Genomic DNA, 23,722 nt, shown 5'->3' with positions numbered 1-23,722 from the left:
GGGGAGACGGGCGCCGGCCGGTTCACAGCCCGGCATGCAGCTGCGGGCCCTCGCGCCCGCGTGAGGGTGTCGGGCCCGGGTCCCGCCATGGCCGGGAAGGACTGTGGCAACCTGAAGACGGCGAGGCTGTGGCGGGACGCCGCCCTGCGCGCCAGGAAGCTGCGGAGCAACCTGCGCCAGCTCACCCTCACCGTGGCCGGGGGCTGCCCGGGAGCCGGAGCCGCAGCAGCCGATCAGCTCGACTCGCCCGACGCTCCCCAGCTCGTGCTGCCGGCCAACATCGGGGACATTGAGGTGCTGAACCTGGGGAACAACGGGCTGGAGGAGGTGCCTGACGGGTTGGGGTTGGCTCTGGGCAGCTTGCGCGTTCTGGTCCTGCGCCGGAACCGTTTCGTCCGGCTGCCCCCGGCGGTGGCCGAGCTGGGCCACCACCTCACCGAGCTGGACGTGAGCCACAACCGGCTGACCACCCTGGGCGCCGAGGTGGTGAGCGCCCTGAGGGAGCTGCGCAAGCTCAACCTGAGCCACAATCAGCTGCCCGCCCTGCCTGCCCCGCTGGGCGCCCTGGTCCACCTGGAGGAGCTAGATGTCAGCTTCAACCGGCTGGCGCACCTGCCGGACTCCTTCTCCTGCCTCTACCGCCTGCGCACCCTCGACGTGGACCACAATCAGCTCACTGCCTTCCCCCCGCAGCTGCTGCAGCTGGCCGCCCTGGAGGAGCTGGACGTGTCCAGCAACCGACTGCGAGGCCTACCTGAGGATATCAGTAACCTGCATGGCCTCAAGATCCTCTGGCTGAGTGGAGCCGAGCTTGGCACCTTGCCCAACGGCTTTTGCGAGCTGGCCAGTTTGGAAAGCCTCATGTTAGACAACAACGGGCTGCAGGCTCTGCCAGCCCAGTTCAGCCGCCTGCAAAGACTCAAAATGCTCAACCTCTCGTCCAACCTCTTTGAAGAGTTCCCTGCCGCGCTGCTGCCCCTGGCTGGTCTGGAGGAGCTCTACCTTAGTCGCAACCAGCTCACCTCAGTGCCATCCCTTATCTCCGGGCTGAGCCGGCTTCTCACCTTGTGGCTGGATAATAACCGCATCCGTTACCTGCCGGACTCCATTGTGGAGCTGACCGGCTTGGAGGAGCTGGTGTTGCAAGGGAACCAGATCGCTGTGCTGCCTGATAACTTTGGCCAGCTCTCCCGAGTGGGCTTGTGGAAGATTAAGGACAATCCACTGATCCAGCCCCCCTACGAGGTCTGCATGAAGGGGATCCCCTACATTGCAGCCTACCAGAAGGAGCTGGCTCATTCCCAGCCAGCCGTGCAGCCTCGCCTCAAGCTGCTCCTGATGGGCCAGAAGGCCGCAGGAAAGACCTTGCTCCGACACTGTCTCACAGAGGAGAGAATGGAGGGCAGCCAGGGAGGAGGGGACAAGGAGAAGAGCTACCCACCTTCTCCTCCCCCTGGGAACAAGGGCATCGAGGTGACCAGCTGGACAGCAGATGCCTCCCGGGGCCTGCGGTTCATCGTGTATGACCTAGCTGGGGATGAAAGCTATGAGGTGATCCAGCCCTTCTTCCTTTCCCCAGGGGCCCTGAATGTGCTGGTGGTCAATTTGGCCACGTACGAGCCACGCTGCTTTCCCACCACGGTGGGCTCCTTCTTGCATCGGGTAGGGGCCAGGGTGCCTCATGCGGTGGTGTGCATAGTGGGCACACACGCTGACCTGTGCGGAGAGCGGGAGCTGGAGGAGAAGTGCTTGGATATTCACCGTCAGATTGCCCTGCAGGAGAAGCATAATGCCGAAGGCCTCAGTCGGCTGGCCCAAGTGGTGGATGAGGCCCTGGCGCGGGACTTCGAGCTGCGCTCTGCCAGCCCCCATGCTGCCTATTACGGGGTTTCGGACAAGAACCTGAGGCGGCGTAAGGCTCACTTCCAATACTTGCTCAACCACCGGCTGCAGATCCTCTCTCCAGTGTTGCCTGTGAGCTGTAGGGATCCCCGTCAATTGCAACGTCTTCGGGATAAGCTGCTGTCCGTGGCTGAGCACCGAGAAATCTTCCCGAACTTACACAGGGTCCTGCCTCGATCCTGGCAGGTGCTGGAAGAGTTGCATTTCCAGCCCCCTCAGGCGCAGCGCCTGTGGCTGAGCTGGTGGGACTCAGCGCGCCTGGGACTGCAGGCAGGGCTGACGGAGGACCGACTGCAGAGTGCCCTTTCCTACCTGCATGAGAGCGGCAAGCTGCTCTACTTTGAAGATAGCCCTGCCCTCAAAGAGCACGTCTTCCACAACCTCACCCGCCTCATCGACATCCTCAATGTCTTCTTTCAGAGGGATGCTTCCTTGTTGCTGCATAAACTGCTCCTGGGGACCAGTGGAGAAGGTGAAGGTGATGGAGAAAGCTCCCCTGTGATGACTCTACCCACTGTGAGCCAGGATCTGCTCCGGGCCACTCAACTCCATCATTATGTGGAAGGCTTTCTGTTGCATGGGCTCCTACCAGCCCATGTCATTCGATTGCTGCTTAAGCCTCATGTCCAGGCCCAACAGGACTTGCAGCTGCTACTGGGTCTGCTGGAGAAGATGGGACTCTGTTATTGCCTCAACAAGCCGAAGGGCAAGCCTTTGAATGGATCCACAGCTTGGTACAAATTCCCGTGCTATGTGCAGAATGAAGTACCTCACGCAGAGGCCTGGATTAATGGGACCAACCTAGCTGGGCAGTCTTTTGTGGCTGAGCAATTGCAGATTGAATATAGTTTTCCCTTTACCTTTCCACCTGGGTTGTTTGCCCGCTACAGTGTCCAGATCAACAGCCATGTGGTACACAGATCCGATGGGAAGTTTCAGATCTTTGCATATAGAGGGAAAGTTCCGGTGGTGGTGAGTTACAGACCTGCCAAGGGGGTTCTACAACCAGACACCCTCTCCATTGCCAGCCATGCATCATTACCAAATATATGGACCGCCTGGCAAGCCATCACCCCTTTGGTAGAGGAACTGAATGTTCTACTTCAGGAATGGCCTGGACTGCACTACACCGTGCACATTCTCTGTTCTAAGTGCCTTAAGAGAGGGTCGCCCAATCCACATGCTTTTCCAGGTAAGTGCAGAGAATTGCTTGGTTCTGCTGTGGTGTGTTTCAAGTTGCTTTTTTTTCTTTTCTTTGAGACATTTATTCCTCATTTGGCAAAAAATGTTTATTTCACAGCTTCCCCAGGAAATCTTTTCAAGGTAAATATAGGGAGGTTTGGAGGCAAGCCAATCGCAAACAGTACCTAAGAAATATGAAATACATTCTACTCATGTGTCATCTTCTCATAAGAAGACTTAGACTTACAAAATCTGAACATTTTCAGTCTTTTCTCTCCAATTCTGCCATATTTTTGTGCAAGAAAATTTCAGGTGGTTGAACAGAAGCTGGGACATGTGTGACATTAGTCACTTGCTGAGCCTTGATTTTTGTTCGTATTAGTTTTATTTTGTCCATGGAGAGGAGTCTGACTTGTAAGTGTCTTTGGTCATATTCTTTTGTTTAAACTTAGATTGTAATCATCAAGTGGGTTGTGGCTTTGTTTTCCTAAGAAATTCCAGAGAAGAATGTTGTGTAATTGAGGATGAGTGATAGATGAATAAAGACAGACATTTCAGACTAATGCATAACTAAATCCTGAGATTGCTGTTTGAGCCAGCATACTCCAGGGCACTGGAGAGAGACCTGACTGAAGTCTCAGAGGGGAGTCTCTTGGGGTATTTCCTGGCAATTTTAAGCTTTAGCTTAAGATTTATTTCTTGGGAAATGTTAAGAGATGAGGCTTTCTGGCAGTGGTTTATAAGAATCTGACTCGTAAGACACTGACAAGAATCTCCTAGTGAAAGTTTTCCAACAGCTTTTTTCTTCCTCTTTCAGCAGGTGGGAGAATTCCAGGACTAGTTGTCTGAGACATTTTTGAAGACTTTTTTTTTCTTTTTAGAGCAATTTTAAGTTTGCAGCAAAACTAAACACAAAGTATGGAGATTTTTTCCATATGTTCTCTTGCTCACATACATTCATGATCTGTTTCATTATCAGCACCTTGCACCAGTGAGGTTCATTTGTTCCAAAGCATGTTACCACTCAGAGTTTGTCGTTCACATTAGTTCACTGTGTGTTGTGTGTTCTGTTTGGAAAATGAATAATGTTAAGTGTCTATCATTGTAGTGTCATACATGGGATGACACATTTTCTGTCCTAATTCTGTATATCCTACCAGTTTATTCCCCTTTCTCCTACCCTAGCAACTACTGTTCTTTTTTATTATATATATATTATTGTAAAGATACTGTACAAAGGGGTTACAGTTACATGAGTAAGATAATGAGTACATTTCCTATGGGGCATTGTTACCCCCTCCTTTGTTTATCCCCTACCCTCCCTTCCCTCCTCACCTCCCCAACTCCTCCTTTCCCCCTGCCATACCTGAAGTTGTAAAGTTCGTTTTCAACATAATGTCTTGTACATCTCATTGTTACAATGGGTCAACCTGTATCCCTATTTAAGCTTTTTGTTTTTTCCCTTCCCCTCCCCAAATTAGAAAAATGTATATACAAGATGCAGGGCACCAGAATCAAATATAGTGAAAACAGGGGTTATACCATGGGGGAGGAACATACCAAAGAAACAAAAAATACATTATAAATACGTTAAAAACAATAGCAAGAAAGGAAAAAACCACTTGTGTCTCTATCTTGGGGTTCATTTTGCTTAACATCATCTTATATGGTCATATGTACATAGCTTTTGACCTTTTCTGCTTGTTCTAGACATATACTCTACTCTTGTTTTTAATGTCTCATTTTTTTTTCTGGGATTTTGAGGGACTTGGTTCATGAGTCTCAAACAGGTCTCAAACATCTGGGTACTTACTTTTTACATATCCTTTGCAATTCTTTAAATACCTGATATTTTAATACTATTGCAATTATAACAAAAATCCTATGTACACACCCTACAGCAATAGTTTTTCACTCCAGTCTCCCATCCCCAGAGTAGTAAGTGGTGATGAAATGGAAGACCGAATGCCATTCTGATCTTTGTCCTGGCCTGAGTGCCAACAAGAATGCACCTCCTTGTAGTATCAGAAAGGTCTAGATAGCAATATTTCCGAAGGTAGTCTCTTTCCGCTGCCCTAGATCTTCAGCTTGAAAAGAAGATACCCTATTCAGTTACCAGTCAACTGAGCCATCCTTTCTGTGTGATCCCCTGGTATCTTGTCACAGTTGGTGACTTGCTAGACTCTAGTTTATCTTACATTGACCATTGTATTTTCTTCATGGAAGGAAGTAGAATACTTTTTTGTGTTATTGTATAAAGTGTTTTCATAAAGGGTAGTTATTGAGGGAGCTCCCTGAAACCAGAGAAGGTGCAATCATAAAGTAATGTTAATAACAAAGGAAAGTGCACAGGTTGTTGAACAAGTGAAGATCTGTGCATAGGAATTACAAACTTTGAGAAGTAAACAATGAGGCTGTTTGGGTGCCAGTGGCTCACGCCTGTAATCCTAGCTACTCAGGAGGCTGAGATCTGAGGATCACAGTTTGAAGCCAGCAGGGGCAGGAAAGTCCATGCAACTCAATTACATCAGAAAACCAGAAGTGGCCCTGTGGCTCAAGTGTTAAAGCATTCACCTTGAGCTGAAGAGCTCAGGGATAGCGCCCAGACTCAGAGTTCAAGCCTCATGACCAACAAAACAAACAAAAAACAATGAGGTCGGAATTTTTTCCTAACCTCATTTGTTTATTTTTGATTTCTAGCAGTCATTAATTCCACAAATAAACGATGTGAGATGCAGAAACAAGCCCATCCTCTTGTTATTGTTTTGCTTATTTGTCTTTTATTTTTAATTAATTAATTATTTTGGTGCCATTTACTAGGGCTTGAACTCAGGTCCTGGGCCTTGTCCCTTAGCTTTTTCACTCCACGCTGGTGTTCTACCACTTGATACACAGCTTCACTTTTAGCCTCTTGATGGATAATTTGAACGTAAGAGTCTCATAGAATGTTCTTTGTGAGCTGGCTTTCAACAGTGATCTTCAGATCTCAGCTTCCTGAGTAGCTAAGATCACAAATGTGAATCACCAGCCCACTGGTCCTATTTGCCTTTTAAATGAGGAATGTGAAAAACAAAAAAAGAGGTTGAAAAATTGTGAACACTTCTATGTTGAATAGAAATGAATCATCAACTAAAAAAATACAGACTGTAAATATATATATTTTTATTTGTTTAAGATTGTGGGTTTTTTTTCCCTAGAAGTTACAAAGGACTCAGAATTGTTCATGTTTCCAAACATTATGAAGACAAGGGAAAACATAGTGTATGATACTGTCATTTGATAGTAATTGTTACAGTTCTGAGAGGTTAAGAGCTAAAATGATAGAAGCTTGAAGATAGTATAGGAACAGTGATCATACTGAATGTTCAGCTCCTTAGACATCCATTACAATCTATTCACCAAATTCCTAGATCATTAAAAGCAAAAACTTTTGAATCCATGGATACCTTTGGTATTTTTATGAAATATTTTTGCATTTAGAAAGCTAGCTACTTAGTTTTTCCAACTTAAAACTTCATGTTCTGTAAGCTGTCACAGTTATATAGAATGATGAAAAAACTGGACTTGGAGTTTTGTCAACCTTGAAACATGAACAATCACTATCTGACTTAAACCTAAAGTGAGTTAGTGTTTTTGAAAATTTTGTTTGGCTCTGATCTGCATTTATGTAGTGGATGAAGGGCATGTAATGCTGCTTTCTCTTATTTTAATTTTGGAAATATAATGTCCTGGGAAATATAATGTCCGTATCCAGTGTTCATTAGCAAATATTGGCAAAGAGAAGACCAGATTGTCTTATTTAAGACAGTTGGGTTGATTGATAGGGAATTAAGAAACTGAAAGGAAATCTGCAGTAATACTTAGAATATTATTTATATGTTATTATGAAAGTCTCTACCTGCTTTTTAGTACTGAATTTTGCCTATATAACCCATGATGTTCTCCCTTTCTTGCTTTTTTTTCTTTTTTCTTTTTTTTTGCTAGTCCTGGGGCTTGAACTCTGGGCCTGGGTGTTGACCTTGATCTTTTTTTGCTCAAGGTTAGCACTCTACCACTTGAGTCACAGCCCACTTCCAGATTTTTTGAGTAGTTAATTAGAGATAAGAATCACAAAAACTTTCCTTTCCAGGCTGAGGTCTGGCTTTGAACCTTGATCCTCAGATCTCAGCCTCCTGAGTAGCTAGGATTACAGGGGTGAGCCACTGGCACCTGGTATCTGGCACTGAGACTTTGAGCCATACCTCCAACTCCTTTCTGCTGGTTATTTTGGAAATAGAGTCTACCTAGCTTTTTTGTCCCTGCTGGCTTGGACCCTCCATCCTCCAGATCTCAGACTCCTGAGTAATTAGGATAATATGCATGAGTCAGTAGTGCCCAGCCCTTCCTGCTTGCTTTCTGGTTTTTGCTTGGCATGGTGTTCTTACTCCAACAGCACATTTCTTCCTGTGCAATATCATTTGTGTTCTTATTCTGTCTTCCCAATATGATATTTAAACCAAAAACAGTCAAGGCCAACTCCTGAGTTTGGAGGGGGATTTGGTGGCTTTGAGATTCTATTTCAACAACTGAAGGACAGTCGTGTGTTTTTAAGTTGGAGGAGCCTGCCTTCCTGAGTCCAACTTGAAAAGGACATTTTGAAGCATCATGAGAAAGCAACTCAAATGAGCAGAACAGATCACATTAATTGTAAGGTTTTTCTCTTTCATTCACTCCATAATACAAATGCTTTCCCATATCTTCCACCATGTGCCTTTTGCCTCTTCGGTGTCTTGCAGCTCTTGTGGATCTGTCTGAGAACAATCCAAGTATTTTGTTGTAGGTCACAATATCTCTTTGAATAGATTCGTCAAGTCCTCTAAGCAGGCAGACATGCCTGAGGCTTTGTAGTCTCTGGGAGTCTCTAAGATGTTTTCTGTATGATTGTTGGGCCTTCAGGAGGAGTATCTTTTCCACATTGTTATTCTCATACTGTGTCAGAGGTTCAGGTAGTTCTGTGAGGATAATATTGTCTGGCTCTGTTCCTCTCCTGTGCTTGCCTTGCTTGCCTCTTGTTCTTCAATGGGGCCTTCATTCTGACCATTGGAGCAGAGCATAATCTTTGCCTTATTATATCTGCGTTTTAGAATTACTGGAAGTTGAGCATGACCTACTTGTTTGGATTGAATCAGTCATTGTTTTTAATTTCTCAAAGGTTATTCAATATCTTTTCAGTTTAGCTTTATTAATATTGATGCCCCTTGGCTTTTATTTCTATAAACAGATCTCTTTGAACTCCTTTGGAGTTTGTTTTATATAAAAATAAAAATGTTCATCATGAAATGGAGGAAACAAATCCTGCATGGAATAGAATTTAAAGACTGGGAAGGTCCTGTTAGTATTCATATTATCTTAAGTACTAGGTGACTTCTCTTTAGACTCTGAATGTTCTAGAATATAGACTCAAGTTCATCCCTGCATGGTTTTGAGTTTCCTAAGAAAGTTATTTTTTTAATTTATTGACTTTTTTTTTGTCATAGTTTGTCTGTTCCCTTCACTTCCCAGTGGGAACTCTTACCTATTTTAACTCATTCATTTACTTCATTTGTATACAAAGGCATTTATAGGGTGCACTTGACTTGGTTGTTTGGTGCCCTGGTAAGAGAAAGACTTGGGAAACCATTATTTCTCACTGTATTTGGGAAGAAGTGAGGGGCTTCAGCCCCTTGCTTGTAGAAAGGCTGGTAGGAAAGTGGAGATCTTTTCCTAGCTTCCTGGGCCTGACTGTCCATATGTTAGAGTGCTTTGAGTTTTACTTTTTGCAAGCACTAGGCAAGTGGTAGCCTTGTCTTTGCCTTCTTTGTCTCCTACAGCCTAGTGTTCCTGTGCCCTGGGGCAGAGAGCTGCTTTGTGTTGGCATTCTCTGGAAATATACCAGGCAGGGTCACCTGGAACAAGCCCTGCTAGGTCTCACATCTCCTTGGCTCAGTTGTGTGATTGCAAAACTGGTTTCTGGGTGGTATGACTTTACTTTCCTCCAGGGCTGCCAACCTTTACTCCAGGCAAAGAGAATGAGTACATTTTGGCCTGTTTCTCAGGGGCTGCTCTAGCACTTATAAAGCTGAAGCCCTCCGACCCTCCTGTGATTCACAAGCATTGTTAGACAACCAGAGAATCCACAAATCCTTGTATGTAAGGTATGATGGTTGTTCCTGACAGCTGTCCACTCTGCTCTGCGTTCTGATGCTCTATGGGCTGGCAGAGTACTGTGGGCAGCACCTGGCACAGGACAGTGGAGACTCAGTGCACAATGGGTATTTTGAAAGCACTCAAGAAATTCTAGTGTTTCTTAGTTCCTGGAAAGTAGTGCCAGGGCCTCAAACTTGCTAGGCAAAAGCATTACTACCTGAGCCATATCCTCAGCATTTTTCTGCCTTCAGGGACTAGTGCTAGCTTTGAATCTTCATGCTTCCTTCCCCTGAATAGGTAGGACTATAGGCATATACCACCACTCCCAGCTGGTATACTTTAGTGAAACAAAATGTGATTTTTCTTTCCACATGATTTTTCTGTTATGTACAGTCCTTCTACCTTTATCTCCTGACTCTTATAGACAGGAGAGGGGATGGACAAAGGACAGGTTTAGTAGGATGTCCAGGTGAATTGGGTATAAAAGCTGGTTGCTACAAGTCTTTTGCCTCCTGACATAGCATTCACTCCCCTAAGGAATTGATCACCATTCCTTCCAAAGCCACCTGTTGTAGAGTTCTTTTTTTCTGGCCAGGTCCCATTAACACTGACCTCTCTGAAAGGGAAAGAATGGATGAGGAGGAGCATGAAGATGTGGCTGGTGAAGGTTGCATGTGGGTGAGAAGGAAAATATTATTGGTGGATTTTACCAGTGGTGGTGCCTTCTTCTAGGTGATGTAGCTTTCCAGAAGCTAGATCTTGGGATGAGCTCACACAGAACACCACAAAGTGTTATGCCAAAGGATTTCATGGAGAAAGGTTTGCTGGCTGCAGACACAATCACAATTTCATGTTCACTTAGGCCTTGGTGGCAGCGTGGCTAACAGTTCCCAGATATTACTGCCAGTAGGGCTGACTTATTTGTGGAGATGAAAAAAGAACATTTTTTTGAGTTATTTTTATTTTTGGCATTAAATACTTGAAAACATTTTCTTCTCATTTTTTCCTTCCTTAGTGTAATCTCTCAGCTGAAAATCCTGGGGCTTGGTTTCTTAAAGAGTAAATTAGTGAAAAGCATCTCCCACATTTCTTCTTTCCTTTGCAGTGCGTTTGCAGAATGCAAAGAATGCCTAAAGTGTGGGCTATGGGGTAGGGATTTGGGGGGAGACTAGATGAGGTAGGTCAGAGTACCCTGTGTGGGTGATGGATTTGCAGGACACTGTGAGCCTGAAGGTTGTTTCCCAGGGGCCTGGAATGTTTTCCTCCTCTTGATCCATACTCCTGGGTACTCAGGAAGTTCCAGATACTTCCTTCCTGTGTGCAGATCTATGCATAAGGGCACTTGGGAGAAGGGCTAGGAGGCTGTGATTCAGAAGATGCCATTTTGCTTTTGTGGGGCGGGGGTGGTGGGTCTGCTTCATGTATCTAGTGTTTAATGCTTCTGCTCTTCATCTTGTTCTAGTTTTGTACTGGGACTAGAACTCAGACTGGGCACTATTCTGTGTTTTTTTTTTTGTTTTACTTAGGGCTACCCCTTAGTTTTTTTCATTCATGGCTGGCACTCTACCACTTGAGCCATACCTCCACTTCTGGCTTTTTCCTGGTTAACTGGAGATAAGAGTCTTATGGTCTTTCCTACTCAGGCTGGCTTTGAACCTCAATCTTCAGATTGCAGCCTCCTCATTAGTTAGGATTTAAGGCATGAGCTACTGGCACCCAGCTGCTTCCTTTTTGTTTCTGTTTTTGTTTTTTTTTGGTGGTGGTGGTACTATAACTTAAATTCAGGGCCTTACTGTAACTTAAATTCTTGTTCATGGCTGATTCTCTACCACTTGAGCCATTCCTTTAGTCAGCACTTTGATGGTTATTTTGGAGATGGAATCTCTTACTTTGCTGCCTAGGCTGGCTTCAAAACTCCATCTTTCATATTTTAGCCTTCTTGAGTAGTTAGGACTGTAGGAACAAGCCATGAATGCCCAATTTGTGAATTATTCTTCTTAAAGGAATTAAAAACTTCTTGTTCTGGAATCTTGACCTTGCTCAGGTATTTATGGATTTGTTACCATTTTGGAAGTGTTGAAGTCATCAGTCATTTCCAAATACCAAAAGCTGTGTAAACACTGACCTCAAATTGGATGCTGTCATAGTATAAATATACGTCTGATACTTATAGATTTCTTTGTTGAATGATGCTTTGTTGAGATGCTTTCCTGTTATTAGGCTATAAATGCTGAGAGAATAAAAGAGTTGAATTTCTTAGATCCTCCCTACTCCCAGAATGAAGCCTGTGCTGTTAATATTCTTTTAGAGTAGTAGAGGTGGTAGCAATAGCCTTCAGGCCCTTCTCACTTTCTTACCCTTCCTTCTCTTACAGTACTGAGAATTGAACTCAGAACCCTGAGCTTATGAGGCAAGCACTCTCCCACCTGAATGCATCCCTAGTCCTTTTGCTTGTTGATTTGTTTTTAGATGAAGTCTCATACTTTTGCCCAGATAGACCTGGGACCCCAATTTTCCTACCTCTACCTTTGAGTAGCTGGGATTACAAGTGTGTACCAATATAGTTGGCCTCATCTTTCCTTCTTTTTCTCTCTCCCTCCTTTTTCCTTTCTCTCCTTCTTCCTTCCCTTCCTCCATCCCTCCCTCTCTTTCTCTTCTCCTTTTCTTCCTTCCTCCTCTTTTTGAAAATAGAGCATTTTAAAAAAAGGTAATGGAAAAGGAAAGTATAAATCACTTGGTGCTGTTGTTGAACTTATCAGCCTTATTATTGCTTTAAAAAGATCCTTAGTTTTCATTACATAGAAGTTATTTATTGCATTTGTCATCCTACCAAACTTTCTAAGGGTATATATAGGTTGTGAACACAATAAGACTGCATGTCACTGTTTTCATCATGGTCCAGAGAGTGTGAAGTGAGCTTATCAGGTCCCTGCAGCAACTCTGTAGAATAGGTGTTACTGCTTTCATTTTCATTTTCAGATGGAGAAGTTGGGGTTTGGGAGGTCATTGAGAGCACGCTGGCATTTTTTTCTTGGATTTTTTTTTTCTGCCCACTGCCATGTCTTTTATCTCAAGTTAGGTTGGACATAGCTTTGTGACCTGTGCAAACAGACCTCCAGTCCTGTCCCCTTCCCCATCATACTGCTAGAGGTGAGGTCTACAGGGAGGTGGAGGTCTGTGGAGGTCAGGGCCAGCTGGGGGTGAGAGGTGAGGAGTGTGTTACCAAGGATCTCGGAGGGGATCTTGCAAGACCATCCTGAAGCTGAGTGCTAGACATTTCCATGTGACCACACACAGGAACAAGCACTTAGAAGGGTTTTTCAGCAGGCGAGGGGGATACCAAGGGCTTAGTGCGCCTGGACATGTATATTCCCCAAAGCATTTAGGAATTATAATGAGATAGAAACTCATGGGCTGTTATGCTTTGGCTATGACCTCACTGGTCCTGAGCTGGAGATTTGGGAACACTGCCCTAGCAGAGCCTTTGCTATTGGGCAAGGCTCTGCAGAGACCTTGGAAGAAAGGTAGCTGATGATGGTTTCCAGGGTCAAAATCAAGACATTGTGGGCTGACAGGATGGACGGTTGCTCTGTAGATTTGAACCTAAGTGTGCCAGTGGCCACCTTCTCCATGTCTGGGGACAGGAGGAAAGTGGAATGGTGGTTCTTCTTCTTTTTTTGTCTCTGCCCATCATGGGGCTTGAACTTGCAGTCTGGGTGCTGTCCTTGAGTCCTTTGCTCAAGGTTAGCACTCTACCACTTTGAATCACAGCACCTCTTCCAATTTTCTGGTGGTCAGTTGGAGATAAGAGTCTCAGGGACTTTTCTGACCAGGCTGGCTTTGAACTATGATCCTCAGATCTCAGCCTCCTGAATAGCTAGGATTATAGGCATGAACCACCAATGCCTGATAAAAACAATGGTTATTATAATAGTCTGATGGATTCATAATTTCTAGGGCCTGCATGGGATTTTCCTTGCTCTAGATCTTACTGGGTAAATTTGGATCTAACGCAATTAGCATTTTACTGCAGGTTGTTTATTCCTCTACCTTTTAGCTTTCTTTATGATATTTTAAAACTAACTGAAAATACCATTTTTATTTATTCTACACTACTCAAACACCCTATTTTCTGCATTTTATTTGTTTGGACACAACATACTACTCTAAGGTGCTGGTTTCTTGGATATTTCATCCTTTGAGCATTTAAGTTTGTCTTGCCTCCGCTACTGAAATATACTCACTTGCATTTCAATTGAAATGCTATTAATTACAGGATGGCTTTAAATTAACATTAGATAGTGTCTTTTTTTTTGTATTTTGACTTAAAAAGGAGGCGTGTGTGTGTGTGTGTGTGTGTGTGTGTGTGTGTGTGTGTGTGTGTGTGGTACTGGGGTTTGAACTCAGGGCTTGGGTGTGGTTGCTTAGCTTTTTTGTTCAAAGCTAGTACTTACCACTTGAGCCACAGGTCTACGTCTGGCTTTTTTCTTTAACCAGAGATAAGAGTCTCATGGATTTTTCTGCCCCTGCTGGCTTCGAACTATAATCCTCACATCTCAACCTCCTGAGTAGCTGGGATTACAGTTGTGAGCCACCAGTGTCTAGCCTTGCACAGCAGTTTGAAGTGTGAAGCATTATGATATAGTGATTAGTTGAATGGGGCCTGCAGATGGACTTCTGGAAAGCCCAGCAGTGGACACTGGTCTATATGATTTGGGAAGTTGTAACGTTTCCTGTTGCATGGCCTGGAGATGGAGTTGGTACAGGCAAAATACTTTTACAGTAATTCTTGACACATACAAAACTTAGTAACTACTCAGCTTAGCTGCTGTTTTTTGATCATTTCTTCAGGAGGCCCCAAAATCTGGAATGTGTACAAGGAAATTTGATACACTTGTGACAAAACTCTTCTTTTTATCATAGCAGAGATGAGGTACAGTGTAAATACCTTCTGCACTTTTTAAAATGCATTTCCTCCCTTTATCAGAACATACACAAATTTGAAGGGAAGAGGAAAGACCTAATCATAGCTGGTTATAATATAATCATTATTATACGTGTTTTGCTCTATTTTTTCAAGCCTCTCTTCCCCCAGCTTAGCTTTTTAAAATACATACTCATGGTATGAATAATTTAAATATTGATTTTTCTAAAACCTAGGCTATTATGAATATAGTTTGAGGGCATTAGTGCCTACACAATGATTATAAATGCTTGCATAATAGTACATCTCAGTGATTTTATCTTTGTTTAACCTTACATTGTCTTGACTTAACTGTTTGGACACTTCAGTTTTTTTGTTTTTGTTGTAATTCTGTGATGACTGTAGTTTCTTTATAAAAGCTCTTTTCTTAATTAGGTAGTTATCTCCAAAGTAAATGGTTGAGTAGTAGGAAAAGTATGCCAGTGAGTCCCAATGCCTCCTGCGGGGTGGCACTTTGAGGATGGCTCATGGCACAGTCCACCTACTCCAGATGCGGAATGGTGCTCACTGCACCTTTTCCTTACAAATACACAACAGTTAATAGAGAACAATCTCTCCATTAATGGAGACAAGTACTCATTAGTGAAGGCGAATGTTCTCTCTCATGTGTAATGCCTAATTGTGCACTTCTCTGAGTTCTCTGATGACTTCTGGCATCAACTTGGTAGTTTGTAATTTGTAAAAAAAAAAAAAAGTTTCTATCACTATGTTCGTTCCGTTTTTATTAACTCTGTATAAGTGAGAGATAATCTTTTGTCTGTTGTATTCAAGGCATTTTTCTAGCTTGTGTCCCTGTTTGATTGCTGAAAGAGCTCAAAGTTTTGGAGTTTTAAATTGCATTCAGTACTGTGATCGCACCCTTTGTGATTCTTCTGGAGCTGAAACCAATCCATACCTTTATTATTTTTCTAGATAGAGAGAAGTAAAGGGAACCCCCAGTAATTCTCCATTTATATAACTTTATGATATTCAAAATATGATATCTGCATACAGATAATAAATTTAATAGCACCTCCTGATTACCATTCTTCTGAGCCCTTTTTCTCCTCTGTGAATTTATTTTGGTAGTTTCTTCTGGGGAAATAAAGTATGTATTTGCACATATTTTATTTTATTATTATTTAATTGTTACTGTAAAGGTGATTGATATACAGAGGGGTTATAGTTACCTAAGTCAGGCAATGAGTACATTTCTTTTTGAACAGTGTCACCTCTTTGTTTTTTTCCAGTTTTTCTCTCCCAATCTTCCCCCACAAGTTGTATAGTTCATTTTCAACATTGTGTCTAGTGAGTATCACTGCTGCATTTGTTTACCTTTTGTCCTCCCACAATTTCTGTGCTCTCTTACCCTCCCCCAAACAGATAAACTTACATATAAGACAAAAGGTACAGGGGCTGGGAAGGTGGCTCAGTGGTAGAGCACTTGCCTTGCATGCATGAGGCCCTGGGTTCGATTCCTCAGCACCACATAAGCAAAAAGAAGAAAGCTGGAAGTGGCGCTGTGGCTCAAGTGGTAAAGCACTAGCCTTGAGCTGAGGAGCTGAGGGACAGTGCCCAGGCCCAGAGTTCAGGCCCCACGACCAGACCCCCCCCAAAAAAAAAAAGACAAAAGGTACTGAAAACAAAAACAGCAACCGGGGAGAAAAAGAAACAAACAAACAAACAAAAACTTCTTGGAAACTCATTTTGTATGAGCATATGCACATAACTGTTGAGCCTTTGTGAGCCTCTCCTAAAGATACTCTCTAGTGGTCTCACTGTTGCACATATTTTAATGTGAAAGAGATCACGATTCTGCATCTGAAATTTGATTACTTAAAAATATAATTTTCAGAGGCTAAGGGCATGTCTGAAGGGCAGTCTTGCCTATCCAACAAACACAGGTCCTAAATTTAAATCCCAGGACCACCAAAAGAGAAAAAGAGTTTATACATTTGCATACATGTGCTTCTATAGGAATACTTGTAAACCTATCACATTTATATAAAATATATACATATGTTACATTTATAGTGCATAGCTCATAATATTCTAACAGTGGCTATCACTGTTTAGTTATACCAGTACTGATAAACCTTTGATCTAGATTGTTTTATAGGTTTTCAGTTACTAAAATTTTCTACTTTTCAAAGCATTTAGAAATACTCTCTTCTTCTTCTTCTTCTTCTTCTTCTTCTTCTTCTTCTTCTTCTTCTTCTTCTTCTTCCTCTTCCTCTTCCTCTTCCTCTCCCTCTCCCTCTTCCTCTCTTCTTCTTCCTCCTCCTCCTCCTCCTTCGATTAGGAGTCTCTGTCCTCAGCCCCCTCCTTGTGCAACTGAGCAAAAGACAGACCTCTGAGTCATGATGATGGGATATATAAACAGCTTGGGAACAGATGAATGTTATTGTTTTATTATTTTATTTTATTATTTAAAACAAAGGTGATGTTTTCAGTTGCTTTTTGTGATACATATTGGTATATCATAGTTTCTGATGTAATTATGCATTTTCTAGCTTAATTCATCCCTTATCATGTGATACAGTGTTTAGACAGAACAATAATTATGCATCCTACATGTTTACAAATAAATAATCCTTGATCAAAGTAAGACTGTGATAACAGCTAATGGCATACAGTGTCATATAAGAAATCAATGCAAGTAATTAGACCTCATCTTGCTGACTCAAAACATTGTTCCTGCCTTTCCACCCAAGTGCTGTCTACATGGGAATTGTGTGTGCTGATGCCTAGTTTTTTTCTCATGATTGACTTCTGCAGTTCTGCACTATTGTGTTTTCCAATCTAAGCCCAGGACTCAGGCCCTGAGTGTTTGCTTATCATACTGAATGGGAGTTGTAAAAACAAAAACAGAGATTGTCCATACAGTTTGCTTTTCTTGGTACATAATGAATAAAAAATGAGTCTAATCTGGGAAAATAGTACGCACAAGATCCTGGCATATTCTATTTGAAGCTAACCAATCAGCTTAACCAACCATTAAGAGTCAGAGATTCTTGCAGGGTTCATTGGCTATGTGGCTTTTAACATCCTTCACCTCACCTGAGGAACCCAATGTGGACTGTGTGGCTAAAGGGCAAATCCCTGAGTATTTAAAACTATATTCCTGGGGATTCTCTTAACTCATGGTATGGCCAAGGTGCCTTTGAATCAGGAGGGTTGTTGGCTTAGGAACTGCATGGGAAACACTAAAAATAGATATGTGAATTTTCCAAAAGAACATTGTGATGCCAAAAACAGCTCACTCATCCCCTGAGAGTCTGGCTTCTTATGCCCAGAAACAACAGCATCACCACCACCAACAAAACAACAAGGATGATGGCAATGACAATGATGAGATGCAAAGCCCCTGTGGGATGCATCTGTTCCCATCCCTAACATTGTTCCCCCCCTACTCCCTCCCCCCACCGCCCCCAGATGGCTTATGAGTACCAGCACTGCCTGGTTGTTCCCCTTCATCCTTCGAAGATGTCTTGCTGCCTTTCTTGGCTGGAGCAGGTGTTCCTTTCAATTTATTTCTTTTATTAAGCCTATGCAGCTATGTATGCATTTCCCTTCCCTGCAAAAAGACACAATGTGTGTACAGCTCTCTGCTTCTCCCTGGTTACTACATTGTTTTCATCTCTTTTCTTTTCTTGGTGTAGGGAAAATTAAAGTCTATTGGTTTTTCTATTAGGGTATTGCAGGAATGTGGTTTGGGGCTGTTGGACCTGGCTTTACTGCAGCCAGGCAGCTTATCTGCAGCCTGTCGGGCTCCCCAGCACCTGCTTCTGGAGCCCCATTGCTGCATGGGAGCCTCGTCTGTGTAACATGCTCCAGCATCCATAGCTCACGCAAATGGCAGGGTTGATTGAAGCTTGATGAGTACCAGGGCTGTTAAAATCTTCTTGCTCAGCCAAAAAAACCAGGTGACTGATCTCCAGGTGTTCCGCATGCAAGAAGCTATAGGGTGGAAATACGCAGGCCACACCCCCTTCTTCTTTTACAGTCCATAAACCCTCTGATTTATGGTTCCATTTGTGATTCAAAACACGTTCATTCCCTGGGGATCTCCACTGAGATCATCATAACCCACTGGCAACCAGGAGGCAGAACCGGGAATTAGAATAGTGTTCATTGTTGTTTGTTAGAAAAGAAATCTCCATTCTTTGGTTGTAGACAAATATTTGCTTTTGAAGAATCTGGTCGTGTGTCAGTGTCTTTGTTCGTGTCCATGCACTAACACATGCTCCCCTGCCTCCTTAGGATGCAGAAGCATGTGTCTTTTAGATCCTTTTATAATGTTTGCAGTCTGGGTGTGTGTTACTCCAAGGAGAGTTTCACCTTCCTCTTCCCACCATCTCCCTCCTCTGATGTAGCTTATTTCTGTAAAGGTAGAAACATGTGTCTGACTCTAGCTACAGCCAGAGATGAGAATTGCCATGTAGTTTTCTTGCTTTGTGGAAATCTCGCATCAGCGAGTGAGAACTTGAATTCTTTGTCTTTGGATTAAATCAAAGACAGTGGGTTAGGGAGCAAGGAGGCTGCTGTGCACAGAAAGCCACTTTCCTCTTGGATCCTCAGTTTCTTCATCTGTAAATGAAGAGAAATAAATCTAGCAGTTCCTAAGCATCTGTTACTCTCCCCTTAGGGGTGATAAGGGTTGCATAAAATAATGAACATCAAGACACCAGGGTTGTTTTTCCCAAGTAGTAAGTGCTCAATAAATGACAGTTCTTACGATCACAATCCCATTTCATAGATGAGGAACACTGAGGCACAAAGAGCCAATTAAAGTGGGCATGCATTTGAATCTGAGTGTAGGGTGTCCCCAGGAACCTACTGTCTTTGTTACCACCTCATACTGCTCCTCAGGAAAATAATAGTTGACACCTGTCTTAAGTGGATGGTGATTTGAATTAAGCATTGAATAACATGTACAGAAGGGTATCTGAGAATCTGCAGTGACTGGGTATGGAGCAGGCCAAGGAGCAGCAGAGTAGAGATGCTTAAGGCCCTGGTCCCAAGAAGCTACGCTCAAGAAGGTGTAGCTAAACAGCAAACCCACAGCCAGAGTGCTGGTAATAAATTCCAAGGGCCAGGCTCCCAAGGCCTGAGGGGGGACTTCCATCCAGAGCCAGGTGGCGGGGGGGGGGGGGGGGGGGGGGGGGGGAGTAGGATGGATGGGAGGAATCCAAAGGAAATCTTGGGGACTTTCCCATAAGGCACCAGAGCTACTGAGAAAGATGGTTTGGCAGGAATTGAGGATGGTTTAAATTACTGGGAGCCCTGCTCTTCACATATCAGTGCAGCTCATGTGTAATTAGTATTTAGCCTATCTGATCAGCTAAGCTTTTTTTTTTTCCACCAAAGAAAATTCTTGATGGCTCCGTATCAGTTAAAGTGGAATCCAATTCTTCCCCCCACCTGTCCTTAAGGATGAGAAGGAAATATCAAAGACTTGAATGGGGAACTATTGAGTTTATATTTTACTGGCTATCTTAGGGCAGCAATGTGAAAGATGGATTTGAAAGGGATTGAGGGAACCATGAGGTCACTTTAATAAGTGATAAAGGCCCTGGCCAGGTCCTTGGAGAACAAGGAAATAGTACAAGACACTAATGAGGTAGAGACCTAGGTCTCTCCCAGTGGCAGCACTAGGACCTTCTGTGGGCTTGCTTCAGCTCCCTTGTCTGGCATGCAGAAATTGGGCCTCTGGTTGGATGGAGTGTCTTGTTGAGGAAAAATTTTTACCACTGTGGAGATAGATAATGCTCATACATTTTAAAACAAAGCAGAAGTGATTTGGTGAGAGTTACCTCAAGAGGACTAATCTATGTTGCCTACTGACTTAATTGGTTTATTGAGGTTATTTAGTGTCCCCCCCTCAGATAGCTACCAGGTGAATTCCTCAAGATTTGTAGTCTTCTGTGTGTAAACAATGGCACTGGTGGAAGAATACAGTTCACCATTTCTTAAATTTGAAAGAATTGTGTAGAAATAAAAGACTTACAAATTTTAATGTGATAACCTTTCTCTACTTTGTAATATCGAGAGGATGGATGAGGCTGATGGCTGCGTGCCTTGCATCATGAATTATGGATGCCGGCAGCCCTGGAGTTCTTTATGGCTGTGCAGAACGAATTACCTTTTGTTCTAGCTTAGATTCAGTGGTAGGGCTTGTAAAAGAGGAGGTCAGAGTGAGTGCATTAAAGAGAGCTGTTCCGTGCAGGAGGATTGGGTCTGCTGTGTTATGCTCTGTTGCTTTTGGGTGCTTTGTTTTTTCATTAGCAGGCTGGGAGGCTGGGAGCAGAGGCAGAGTGCCGCTTGCTCACAGCTATAGGCTGGGCTGATGAAAAGCATAGAGCAGCCACACTTCTCCGCCCATGGCATATGGACCCATGGGCATGGGTGCCCATAGCACCCTCTTCTCAATAGACATCTTACAAAATCAGGTTAGGTCTGGACCATCTTCTGACCTAGTAACAGTACAGTAAAACAAACTGGAATAAATGGTTAGGAACACACCCATGATCCTTTTCCCCCCCAGTATAATTTCTCTAGACTAGAGGAAAGGAGAGGATTGAGTAGTATAAAACGTAACAGTAACCCATTTGGTATCTCCCCCTCCCCCCGCCCCCCACACACATACCATACACTTCTTTCCTTCCTCTCCTAACAAAGTCATCAGAAGGAGATGTCAAAGGTACTGTTTAAATTGCACACATGAACCAATGAGGGCTGTAAAGGGAAGGCAGTTGTAATGTTCCTTTTAGTCATCTGTAACTTTTTTCTGTAGTGGATGCTACTACATACTTTAATGAGGTGGTAGTTTTAACATGGTGTTCTGCCAGACTCCACCAGAATTAATTAGAAGGGATTCTACCTGTACAATGTTGGTGCCTGGGCTTACATAAGATGATTGGAAGCAGAGATACCAAGTACTGCTTTTAATGTATTTGTCAGAGGACCCAATCTAATTATTTTATGAATCTTTATTATTGCTCTCTTAGGAACAGTTAAAAGTATGCTTTCAAGAGTGTGAGATTGTATTTTGAACTTGTGCTCTAAAATATACTGGAGGGCTGGGAAGGTGACTCAGTGGTAGAGTGTTTGCCTTGCATGCGTGAGGCCCTGGGTTTGATTCTTCAGCACCACATAAACAGAAAAAGCCGGAAATGGTGCTGTGGCTCAAGTGGTAGAGCGCTAGCCTTGAGCTGAAACTCTGAGGGACAGTGCCCAGGCCCAGAGGCCCCCAAGACCTACATATATATATATATACATGCACACACACATAATACACATATACATATATATATATACATACATATATATGTATATATGTGTATATATACTGGAAGTTTAGAGAATTGAATGGGTCTGTATGCACTAATAACTGTTGTGGTTTAATACAACTATAGTTTTGTTTAATTGCATTCTCTGCTAGCCTAGATATACTTTAATATCCTGTTTCCTTCCATCTGAAGACCTGATTTGTTTCTCCTACTGGATTATAATAGTGTGTTATAGGAATATGGGAAGTATTTTTAATATATTATGTGTAGCTGGACTGGGTGCTAAAAATAGACACATCAAGTCATCCCTGTCTGTTTTCCTATTGTCACCTTCTAAATCTATAGTTCATTATTTGCGAATGATAGGATTATACCTTAAAAAACATCTTCTACTAAATGTATATCTCCCCATATCCTAAAGAAGGTTAATTATATAGGAAATGTGTACTGTCTTGATTCATTTATTCATATCATAATTTCATTTTAGAATTTCCCAAGACAGTGCTGATTAGGGGAGCTTATAAGATGGAAGTGATTCAAGTAGTAATATGAATATTGTTACTTCTGCTCCTGCAGTTGCAGTAAATGAGGCTGTCACCATTTTAAGAAGATTCAGGAGATGAGGAGAGAGAAGGGACTCGGGGGCCCATTTAGCCTCCCTGACCCTTACCAGGTCTAAGACATTCTATCAGGTGCCATGACTCCTCTTTCAGGCCTGCCTGAGTTTCATCTTCTGAAATAGCAGTAGCCATTGGAGGGAGATCATGGGGCAGGTGGTGTCCCTTGTGTAGCTGCCACCCTAGGGCACCTGGACCTGGTGAAGCTAGCATGCCTACCTTCCCTCTGTTCCTGATTTCTTCCTGCTTCGAGAAAGAAAGTAATGAAACCTCTTTGGTCAGAAGCAAAACTTTCCAAAAATGTATGAGTCAGGAACCAGAATTTAATCCTCTTCATTTAAACCCTTTTCTAAGGTGGCTATGACCTGGTGCTTTTCCCTTGCCTCCTCTGTCTAGAAAGCTAAGAGGACATCCCCAGCAAGGCAGAGAGGTGGGCAGCTTTCTCAGCTTTGACTTTTCTGTCTTCTTGAGTCAAATAGCTCCAAAGGTTTTATATGAGCCAGTCACCCCACTTATCTGGTCTATGAAAATTTAAATTCTTTTAAGGTACTACCTATTAATTTGGGCACAAAATTTTGATTTCTATACCCTTTGTCTTGTATATAAGTTTATCTGATTTGGGGGTAGAGAAAGGGAATCACAGAAATGGTGGGACAAAGGGTGAACCAATTCAACAGTGATACTCACTAGCCACTATGTTGGAAATGAACTTTACAACTTCGGGGGTAGGAGGGCCACTTGGGGAAAATGTGGGAGAAAATGAGGGAAGGGGTAACACTGTTCAAAAAGAAATGTACTTTACATCAAAAAGAAACGTACCTGACTTACATAACTGTAACCCCTCTGGACATCACTTTACAATAAAACTTAATTAAAAAAATAGTAGGATTAAATGGTTGAATGGCTTAACAGTGGTAACTGTGTTAATAATTACTAGAAATTTCAGAGACCTTAATACCAGTACACTTTGAATAGCGAAGGATTTGACAATTGAGTAATCAAAATTGTTCTTAACTTTCACCCTCTAAAACCAAGAGAAGTTTTTCAAGGAAGAAGTTAATGTCACGTGTCAGCTGCTTCATTTCCTAGCAGTATCTTTGGTTGGGGTCTATTCCAGTGTCTATGGTTAGAGTCATGACATCTGGCCTCTTCCTTCTTCATCATGTGCACTTGTGGTTCTCTACCTACTTTAAATGATCATATCAAAGTTTTTAGTTTTTATTGTTAAACAGTAGAACTAAGTATGGGGAAAATTTCTCAGTTTCTCGTCTTGAAGGTGAAACCTTTTTTTCCCCTTAATTGACTCCTAATTAATCTGTTTAGAAACCTTTTAGGTAACCTTTTTAGAAGATAATATATGATTCACACATAAAACCAAAAGAAACCTCAAACAATCTTGAATAAGAAAAATTTAGCACTTTTTTTTGTTTATTCACATTATATATCATTTTATTTTTTAATATATATTTTTATTTTAAAGATACTGTACAGAGGGGTTACAGTTACATGAGTAAGGTAATGAGTACATTTCCTGTGGAGCATTGTTATCCTCTCCTTTTTTTTCTCTCTGCCATCCCTTCCAGACCCACCTCCCCAACTGC

The 23,722-nt window shown here is 42.9% G+C and overlaps 1 protein-coding gene across 2 annotated transcripts in view; it reads left to right on the top strand.

The window, feature by feature from the left end:
- Positions 1-9: 9 nt before the first annotated feature.
- Mfhas1 (malignant fibrous histiocytoma amplified sequence 1) overlaps positions 10-23,722 on the top strand; it is an 87,897-nt gene continuing 64,184 nt past the window's right edge. For both annotated transcript variants that reach the window (XR_001175431.1, XM_013026157.1), the window contains exon 1: positions 10-3,094. Coding sequence is in view for 1 of the 2 variants with exons in the window: in XM_013026157.1 (XP_012881611.1) it covers positions 88-3,094 (3,007 nt within the window). In the remaining variant the exon portion in view is untranslated. The remainder of the gene's footprint in view (positions 3,095-23,722) is intronic.

Source organism: Dipodomys ordii, unplaced genomic scaffold, assembly GCF_000151885.1.
Source record: "Dipodomys ordii isolate 6190 unplaced genomic scaffold, Dord_2.0 Scaffold4, whole genome shotgun sequence".
In the NCBI taxonomy this organism is placed as follows: domain Eukaryota; kingdom Metazoa; phylum Chordata; class Mammalia; order Rodentia; family Heteromyidae; genus Dipodomys; species Dipodomys ordii.
The sequence above is the reverse complement of the archived record's forward strand: the minus strand, read 5'-3'. Positions and strand labels throughout refer to the sequence as shown.